The 10,628-nt window shown below is 42.0% G+C and overlaps 1 protein-coding gene across 1 annotated transcript in view; it reads right to left on the bottom strand.

Annotated features, from left to right (window-relative positions):
• The window catches only part of CHSY1 (chondroitin sulfate synthase 1), an 83,966-nt gene extending 74,472 nt beyond the window's left edge, over positions 1-9,494 (bottom strand). Inside the window, exon 1 of the mRNA XM_069098452.1 lies at positions 8,845-9,494. Coding sequence (XP_068954553.1) covers positions 8,845-9,218 — 374 coding nt within the window. The 5' untranslated portion in view covers positions 9,219-9,494. The remainder of the gene's footprint in view (positions 1-8,844) is intronic.
• Positions 9,495-10,628: the final 1,134 nt, after the last annotated feature.

The following is a 10,628-nucleotide window of genomic DNA, read 5'->3' as shown; positions in this document are numbered from 1 at the left end:
TATCTATCTATCTATCTATCTATCTATCTATCTATCTATCTATCTATCTATCTATCATGCTATCTAATATTGTCAATTCCTTAAGGGAAAGATTGTATTATTTTTCATCTTTATGTCTCCAGAATATGGCACTGTGCCTGGAAACATAGCTATGCCCTTACGTGTGTGACTGAAGAGCCCAGAGTCTGGGAAAAGATACAGGCCCCTTTATGTTGGGGGCTACTGGCCCTCTCAGCAATGCTCCCTATATAAATCCTGTTTGCTGGCAGCCCAACAACTAAGAAACAGGGAGCTGATACTTAATGGAGCAAGTAAAAGGGCTGAGGGGGAAAAGTGACAAAGTCCCTGGAATCTCAAAACCTTATTTATCACAAGCTTTTTTGTTCATAGTGCTTTTTGAAAACAAATTCTAAGAATCTCTGACAGAGTTGTTTAAAAAAAAAGATTGGCCATTTGGTTGTTAATGAAAATGTATATTTAAATTAAGATGTAACTGGTAGGCTTTGGGGGTTAATTCTGAGATGTTGTGGCTAAAACAAGAGAAGTTCTTTTACTTCCTCTTCTTCAATGGTCATAGGGCAAAGACCATTTTTTTCTACAAGATGGAGCACATTTTTATAATTTGCAATTTTCCCTTCTTTGAAAGGTGAGGTCCATTCATTAATAATGATTTATGTATTTAAAAAACTCAGCCATTTGGCATGCACTAACTTCTCTAAAGTTCAAATCTAAGAAAATTTTACTGGATTGTTTCTTTTACATACATATCTATAAAGCTTGCTAAATCACAAGATTCTACCAGTAACTTTTTTATTCCCAGGAGTACTTAATAAATACCCATAGTACATGAAAGAAACAATGTCCCTACCAGGGAAAAATATACTAATATAATTTTGGACCCACCCCCCCCAAAATTTTTGTCTGCTATCTAATCAAAAAGCTGAAAAATCCACCCCAAATTTTTTCCAACTTTCTTTCTAGGAAATGTGAAGAGAATAGTAGCAGAGAGATAATTCAGTCTGCGAAAATACTATATTTTCACATGGATCCAGAAATAACATGTGATACTGATTAGATAATGATAATAGCCACAGTTCTTTAGCATTCTGCTTTAAATGCATACATGTTAACCCCCCCCCCTCATCACATGGCCAGCCCATCTCCTTTTCTGATCTTGCATTTACTGGATATCTTTTATACCATAAATAAAACGAATTTTATGAATTCCCTGTTGGTAACATGCTGCACCCTATTTATACTTACCATTTGTTCTTCTCCATTGCCCTTTGCAACAGATATTGTAGGTGGACAATGAATGAGCTAAACCCAGAAATGGATGGGACAAAGAACAGGCTGGATTCTATTTGTTTTAAATGTATGACATCATCAATGATCCTAAGGTCATTACTGACACAAATAATATTTTCAATACACATGTTATTCCAATGATGTGATATGATTGTAAATTATGGAAAATCACAATGCCGGAAGAATCAAAATTGTGAAGGAAGGTACTATAGGTATTACTGAGTTCATCTTATCAGTGAGGAAACTGAGGATCAGAGTGGTCAAATAAAACTTGCCTGCGGTTACAAGTTACTATGTATCCAAGGCATGACCCCAACTTCATCACTTCCAACCATGCCAGTTTATGTGAAGGCTTGCTTTGAACTAAAACCATATTTGCATTTTTATATGTTTGAACAGAAATGTTTTCTCTATTTAGACTAATTATTTCAACAAAATATGCACATGAGAAACTAGAATATTTTTCTCTCCTAAACAAAAATCCATCATTTTAACATCAATATTCTTCTATAACAGAATATAGCTAAAAATCATGGGATATCACACTCTCTAAAGAACAAAAACTATAGAATACTCAAGAGACAATGCAGTGATTAATAGGGGGGGCATTAGTAGGATTTAGCCTACTTATGAATTAAATGAAAAGTATTACATAAAAGATATCACCAAAAAAAAATCTGATCAGAAAAGGAAAGAGGCCTTGCTGTCATTACTATCAGTAAGGGTAAGGGATAATGGAGGGATTTCCCATATAAAGTTAAGAAGCCTAGAGGAAGGTTTTGGGCACATTGTACAGAACCTTCTGGATAATTTATATGTATAAGAGAATATGTACAAGAGTCACACAGGTAAAAAAAAATAAAAGTTCAACCAACTTCAACTTTTTAAATGACATAAATAGAAAACAGAAGGCAGGTATGAAAGCCATGACAAACTAACTTCACTTCCTTTAGAAGGAAGTGATAGGTATCCAGGGAAATATTATAGATACAGTTTAGTCATAATTTAGCAAAGTGGTTACCAAAGTCTCAGACTGGCTTTGAGGAAAAGCTGTGGGATAGATAACAATACACCTAAAAGAATTCAGAACTGGTAAATGGCCAGACCCAAAGGGTAGTCAATAATATTTCAACTTAGAAGAAAGGCTTTACTGTAGTGTCCCAAGAATCTATGCTCGGTCCTACAACGCTGAACATTTTAAATCAGTGCCTGGGACAACAGCATTGATGATATACTTATCAATCTATAGATTACACAAAGATGTTAGGCATAGCCTTAGTTTTCTCCTCCACAAAACTGGGGCAATACTATATGCACTATTTATGCTCACTAAATACATAGTAAGGCAAATGATTTGTCAAACTCTAAAACACCATATAAATATGAACCAATATTACTGCCAATTCGAGTCTTGAGCTCAGGTCTCAAATCCATACCCCTCCTGTATTCATGCCACAATCACCTCTGACCTGGACTTCTGCAACAGGTGAATGTTTCCCTGAATTCTTTCTCTCTTCCCTCCACTCAAGCCTCCATTCAGCTGCCAAACTGACACTGCTAAAGCACATGCTGGAAAATGTCATTCCCTTGCTCTAAAAGGTGTGACTCATTAATGCCTCTGGGTGAGAGGGGTTCTTAACTTTTTTGTTGCTTCATTAACCCCTGGTGAAACCTATGGACCCCACCCCAGAATGTATTAAAATGGATAAAATAAAGCACATAGGTTTATAAAAGACACTGATTATGGAAATAGCTATCAAAATATGAAAAAGAAAACAAGTTCAGGGACCCCAGGTTAAGAACTCCTTGATCTAGGATAAAATATAAACTCCTCCATTGAGTATTTAAAGCCCTTTACAACTCTTGACTCTAACCTACCTTTCCAGGTTTACTGCATGTCATTCTTTCAGGCACTCACTGGTCCAAACATGCCCACTGGCTGCCATTCGGTGTACACCACATTTCATCTCTTCTCCACACCTTTGCATGGACTATCCTCCATTCCTGGAATGCTCTCCCTTACCTCCATCTCTTAAATCATCTGCATCCATCTCTGTAGGTCCTTTCAAAGTTCAGCTGAAGTACCACCTCATTCCCTAATCCTCTATGTTTGTTAGGTCCTGCCTAACAACCCACGGACCCTGTAAAATCACTTTCTATTTACCTTGTATGGATTTTGTATTTATCTATCTATGTACAGGTTGTTTTCTGCCAGAGGTGTATAATATGATCATTTAGAGAAAGAACTATTTGGTTTTTGCATTTGTAACAACGTCTAACAAGTATGAATACTTAAATGCTTGTTGAACTGAAACTCTAGGAAAGATGTTAACAAGTAAAGAAGGGAAAAATGCCCCAAAACTGTCTTCCCCTTTTTTCTCCTACCAAAGTCTCCAAATAACCCATAGCTGATAATCAACATATCACATGTAGTATGTCAATCTTTGCATCCAAGTTTTTGAAAACTTTTCCCCCTTCACTTTAATGTTGTATCTCAACTTATGAAAAACATTTAATTGATGTCTTCTGATATTTAATTTTATATCCTTTTTGAACTTATTGTGGGAGTATGATATCAGCTGTGGGTCTAAACCTAATTTCTGCCAAACTGCATTTCTATTTTTCCCAGTCATTCTTGTGGGGAGAAAAAAAATCCATATCTCAGTAATTTAACATTCTTGGGTAATCTACACTGCACTGTTTCTGATTGTCAATTTCAGTTGGTAAAGCAATGATAGACCAATAAAGATTTCTGACCACCCTCTGACAATAAATGTAGAAAAATTACTCTGGCCAAGTCATGTATATAAAGATGTGATAAATCTAAGACCCAAATAAGTTACCTAGAAAATACATACCTTTCAAATATAAAAAGAAAATACAGTAGACTCTAGGCCTTTTAGGACCTTCTGAGGATGAGTCATTCCAAATGGTCAAGTTTTCTGAATATAGTTGAGACTTTATTCAAGCAGTAGTTTGTTTTCTTTTCTTTTTTTATACAGTTTGGATAATCTTTTAAAAATGTATTATACACTTCCTTGTGAGCATAATGAAGCTAACCTCTTCTGGATGACTCAAAGTCCATCCTTGTGAATACATGTTATTATAAACATCTCTCATTTATACAGAAGCTTTGCAACAATTATATTTATCCCATTTAAGCTCACAGAACTATGATGCAAGTAGTCTGAGTATTTTATTCTGTTTAATAAATGAGAAAACTGAGTTTTAGAGAACTTAAATGTTATGCCCAAACCCCATCAATAGTAGGTAGCAAAGCTGAGAGAGATTCCAGGCTTTTCATACTACACAACAACAGCATTCCAGTGGTTGTATATTACTGCAATACATAAAGTCCTCAGTGGGGTGCACAGGGCTATTGGTCCTGGGCCCTGTATTCAAATTCTTAAGTTTGCTTTTTCTAGCTTCCTGTTCACTTGCTGTCAAACTATTGATTACTTTTCACTGTACCTGCCTATAATAGCTCCCCCCTCTAATTCAGTTCTTATGACTTGTTAGAATTATGTGTAAAGCAGGAGTAAGAAGAGGGCTTTCATTTAAGCACTCCAGTCAGAAGAAAAGTTTTTACTGTATTGACTTTGTGAGATCTAGTCTGGTTGCTCCAGTCTTAATTTTTTTGTTTTTTGAATCATTGCAAAAGAAAGGAGTATGGTATACTTTAAAAAAAAATCCACACTGGGTTTGTTGTAAAAAATCCCAACTCTGCTACTCCTTATCTGTGTGACTGAAAAAAATCCACACCATTTCTTGGGGCCCTGGTCCCTTCATTTATAAAATGAGGGGACTGAACATGGTGATCTCCAAATTTCCTTCCAACTCTATATCCTAAGATCCTATTATTCAAGATGACTTCAAGGGTGTTACTGTATATAGTAATTTTATATAGTAAGAGCGTCATTGTACACAGTAATTTATACTAATATAGTTTCAAGTACATCCAGGTCCATTAACCAAGTACCATCTTTGCTACAGCAAAAGGTTTAAGCCTAAATTTGCACCAAAATGACTCTACTACTTCATTTAAAGACTGAATACTGATTTTCAGCTTTAAAATGGTCAAACCTAACTCTAAGGTATAAATCAAATACAAAATCCTCCGTTTGGTATTCAAAGTCCTTCACACTCTAGGCCCCTTTCCCTAACCCAACTCCTACCTTTCCAGTCTTAAGACTTATTCCCCTCCATGCACCCTTTCATCAAGTGACACTGACCTCCTTGCTGTTCTATGAATGAGATGCTCCATGTCTAGGTTTCAGGCATTTTTCTGGCTGTCCCCCCACGACTGCAAATGCTCTCCCATTGCATATCCATCTCCTGGTTTCCTACAAGTTCCAACTAAAATTTCTCCTTCTACAGAAAGATTTTCCCAATTCCTCTTATTTTTAGCATCTGTTATTTCCCATTTGTCCTGTATATAGTTTATTTGTGCCTATTTATTTGCTTGTTACAAGTCTCCCCTATTAGACTGCAAGTTCCTTAAGAGCAGGGACTCTCTTTTGCCGTTCTTTGTAACCCCAATGCATAGAAGAGTACCTGGAACATAGAAGGTATTTAATAAATGTATATTGCCTGACTAACTAGTCTGTAAACACCAAATCCAAGTCAAGTCAATTCTCTTGGGTTAAAAATTACCTCACTGAATGACAACTCAGAGTCAGTCAAAACTATCTTTAGATTAGGGGAATGTTAGGCTGCATGGTGACAAAGCCCAACCAATGAGGACAGTTCACCTCACAAGTCTTCTGAATCCTAATTGCTTCCTCAATAGGGGAATAAGGAGAAAGTCCTACAAAAGATTATTTACTTTGTTTTAAAGGAACCAAGGAAAGTGAGTGGCAAGAGAAAGAAGAAAAGGGTAGCGGTATCACAAAAAAAAAAGAGAGCAATAAAGAGGCTGATGGCCAAATGATTGATATTTCTACCTTTCTTGAAACATTCCAAGAGTATCCATTAGAGAAGGATGGAAAACAAAGCATTAGGGTCATTAACACCTAAGAGTAAAGGGGCATTTAGAAATGAAGAGTGAACCAAAGTCAAGAAGATGTAAAATATGACAGCCCAAGCTGTAGCAAAGTATTAATCATACTGATCAGACTTCAAAATAAGATTGGATTTGTTGTGTCACACAATTGATAGCCTAACCACAGGGCAGTCAGATATCATAAGCTGTTTTCAAAAAAGAAAGCTGCCAAAAATAAATGATAGTGAATTTATACAATGGTTTTCATTTGAATACACAATATTTTTGCAACCACAGTGAATAATTGATGTTTATATATCACTTTAAAGTATGCAAAGCATTTCACATACAACATTACTATGAGGCAGAAGGGCAGATATCACTCTTATTTTATAAATGAAGAAGCTAAAGTGGTGCAGTGGGCCTGTAGTCAGGAAGCCCTTAGTTCAAATTTTGTCTCAGATACAACTTAATGTGTGACCCTGGACAAGTCACTTAACCTTTGTCTGCCTCAATTTCCTTAGATGGAAAATGGGGATAATGATAGCACTTTCCTCCCAGGGATGCTGTTGAGGAGTGAGATATTTGTAATGCACTTAGCATATGTGTGACACATAGCCCATGTTTAATAAATGCTTCTTTCCTTGGACACAGGTATTAAATGACTTGGCCGTACAGTTACTGTCAGAGGCAGGATTTGAACCTAGGCCTTTGTGGCTCTAATAGGTCTAGCACTATACCATGCTGAAAATCTTATATTCATTTCAAGATGGAGAGGCTCCAAGAAAATTTAAGTGACTCACACATCGAAACAGGGAATCAATGTACTACAGTATACAGTAGTTTTTCTGATGCTCAGACCAATCTACTACCCACTAAACTCTACTACATGTTTCTTTGGCTTACCACCCAGTAACCTTGCATGATAAATCTGAACTTTGAATTTATGTAACATAATGGAAACTTTAAGATCATATACATATACATATCAGATCAGCATTGACAGTACTGTAATTCCCCACTATTGCTGCAGTGTCTTCCTAACTCGTTTCTTCCCTTCTGGTATATTCAGTCCCAGACTCCTTTTTGGTCTTCACTACCAATTTCTGGGGGAAAAAAAAGAAAGACTGAGGCTAATAATGATGTGAACTAGGATCCAAAGCAGATATTTACAATAAGATGTAAATCCTAACTCAGCACTCTGATATTCTGGAAATTGATTTTTTTTTCCCCACCACTATGGTGGTATAAATATGCAAACCAACTTTTCCCGACATATGTGTTGAAATCTCTCACATATAACCAAAACTTTTTTAAAGATTCAATTTCAAGAAAATGGACTATTATCTTTTCCTACTATCTAATTTATAGCAAAATTCAGCTTCAGCCATAATTAAGCAAAGTCTGCCATCATTCCAGAAAATCTCTTTATAAAGCCTATTTAAAGCCTGGTGCTCATCCCAACTCATCTATTTTTCTAACTCATGCTGATTACTGCAATAGGTAATAATTACTCTTAACTTTACTAATCAACATTTAATACAAATTCTTTCATTCTTAAGTACATAAATATTGTGATCTCACTCACACACCCAATATTCTACTACAAAAAGGAAAAATATCTAAAATTTTTAAAATATATATTAACACCTGAGTATTTATAGAAAGCCATTATTTTTTTAAATTGTATTTTGGTTATTAAAAAAAATAGTACCTCCCCCAAATAAAGAAACTTAAGATTTCTATTCCATTATAAGACAACAATAGATCTCTCCCTGCTCTATTTATAGGTGTCCAATTACAATGATCAAAACCAGTCTTGATTTATTAGGATAGCTATCTTAACTGACAACAAAGACACTTCTCTTTTGGCTGTTAGATGCCAGGAAGTTATAAGTGCTTCAAAAAAATAGCAGCTGTTTTGGACAAATTCATTTTGGAGTGGCAGAATTCCTTGTAAGCATCCCTCAATTTTTAAGAGTCCAATATTCATTACAAGAGGTTCTCAAGTCTACATTTTGTGGGGGTATGCGATGGATGCTTCTCAGAATAATGCATTAAAATACTTCAAGGAAATGCTAATTTTCAGTCAGAAATTAGTGAAAATAAAGATGCAAATTTTCTATTTCACAAAATCTATCCAAGGACCGGAATGGTCCATGGACCCCAGATTAAAAACCCCTGGCCTAAATAAAAAATGGATGTACTGTGGAAATCTAGAGAAGGTATCTATCCAGATAAAGCACAGTTGGAACCCCTCTAGCTTTGTCAAGAGAGGGCTACAGCCCTCAAGAAACTGAATAATGCATCCATGCGGTGTAGCATCTAAAGACCCCACCTCCCCACCCCCAAACACAAGGGAATGGCTAATGCCCTCCTCCAGGTTTAAACAGGTTCCATCTGACAGAGAAGCAGATTCAGAAGGACATTCCCCGCCCTCCCGAACCATCCAGAGGTTAGGGAAGAGGCTGGAGCCGCAAAAGGCGAGGAGAGAAGATGAAATCAGATGCCCCGAGGACCTGCCCAGGATTGGAGCCTACGCAGGCAACACTCACTTGTAGGCGGCCACGGCTCGGTTCTCCAGATACTTCTGGGCTGTCATGACTCCCACGAAGAGAAAGTTCTTGGCCCGGGGTAGGTCGTCGGGGTGGCCGCCAGCGGCCAGCTCTGGAGGCCAGAGCAGCGAGCCCCGGGAGTCCTCACGCGCCCCGCCGAGCGACAGCACAGGGGGCTGCTGCTGCTGCTGCTGCGGTGGCAGATCCTGCAGCTGCTGCTGCTGCAGACGGCAGCCCTCTGGGCTGGCTTTGCGCCGGTGACCCGCTTTTTTCAGCTCCGAAGCGCGGGGCAGGATCAGCCTTGACGCCAGGATGAAGCCCAGGATGAGCCCTAGCAACACACTGAGCCAGGAGCGGCGGCTTCTCCCAGCCATTCCCCAACTGCCCGCCGGCCGCACAGCCTCCCTCGCCCCCTGAAAAACAGCCACCTCCCCCGGGGGCAGCCTCCTCCGAGCCGGCCCGACCCCACTGCGCCGCGCTGCTCGGCGCTACGCTCCGCGGCTCCGGCCAGGGGCTCGCCCGCTGCAGTCCCTTGTCCGCTCCCTTCACCGGCCGGCGGGAGAGAGCTGGCCCGTCACGGCACCCCGGTCTGGGGAGGCCACCCTGTCTGTCCTAGCGGCCCCGGGCCGGAGAGTGGCAGCGCGGCCGCACCTGCGGCCGGCCCTGCATACCCATGGCTCCTCCGGGTCCTCCTAATCCGCCCGCAGGCCCCTCGCTCGCCCCGCGAGCACCGGCGCTTTGTTCTGCCCGCGCCCCCCCTCCCACCCCCGCCGCGGTCCTGCGCCTTTAAGAAGGGACCATGCCCGGCGCGCGGCGGCGGCTGCGCTGGAGGAGGAGGAGGAAGAGGAGAAGGCAAAGGGACCAGAGAGGGGCAGCAAGGGCTCCCGCTCAGCGTCTCGGGGCCGGAGTGGCAGCGCGTCCCGCAGCGGGGATCTTCCCTCCCTGCCTCTCCCCTGCCCTTTGCAGTGGCTGGGCTCCGCTAGGCTAGCGCTACCCCTGCCCTCGTAGTCGCCGGCGGCGCCGCCGCTGCTGCTGCACATCCTCCGGCTCAGCTCGCCATTGCAACAGGAGCCCCTCACGTCACGCACAGCGCGTTATGAAGCGGCTGCCGCGGCAGTGGTCCCGTGGCCTCGCTCGGGATCCGTCCTCGCTGCCCCATTGGCGCAAAAGTGAATGGGGGGCGGTTCACGTGGCCAAAGTTTGGCCAAAAATAAAAAAATAAAAAGAGACGGAGAGAGAAAAGAACCCTCCCTTGCCGAGTCCCCTCCCTCTTCCTCCTCCCTCCTGCCCCCTCCCTCTTCCTCCTCCCGGCCCTAACATCCCCCCATCCCCGGCAGCGCGCAACTCTTGCCCCCGGCTCCGCTGCACCCCGGGCGAGAAGAGGAGGATAGCAACCCCAGGAACCCAGCGGGGAGGGCGGCTAACGGTCTCGGGGCGGGAAGCGAGGCTGGGCGGGATTCAGCACCTGGGGCAGTGCCTGAGCCGCACCCTCCCCTCGGTCCAGCCCCTGAGCCCGTTATCCACTCGGCCTGAGAGCGAGCCGAGCCCAGCAGGGCCTTCGCCGCTCAGCCAGGGCGTGCCGCCGCCGCCGCCGGTGCCCCCTCCGCGCCACACCCGCACCCCGTCTAACCACTGCGGCCTCGCCTCCCTAGAAACCTGACGTGGAAAAGGAAAGGGAGGGGTCTGGCCCCAGCCCCGCCGGGGTGGGAGGGGAGCCTGGCCACGCTGGGCCCCCCGCCCCCCCCTCCCCGCCTCTTCTCTCGGCCCCACCGACGGTGGAGCTG

The sequence above is a fragment of the Petaurus breviceps genome, unplaced genomic scaffold (assembly GCF_028583685.1).
Source record: "Petaurus breviceps papuanus isolate PSGF00001 unplaced genomic scaffold, PetGlider_PUasm1.0 37, whole genome shotgun sequence".
NCBI lineage: Eukaryota > Metazoa > Chordata > Mammalia > Diprotodontia > Petauridae > Petaurus > Petaurus breviceps.
Note: the sequence above shows the minus strand (reverse complement) of the source record. Positions and strands in the feature narration are given on the sequence as shown.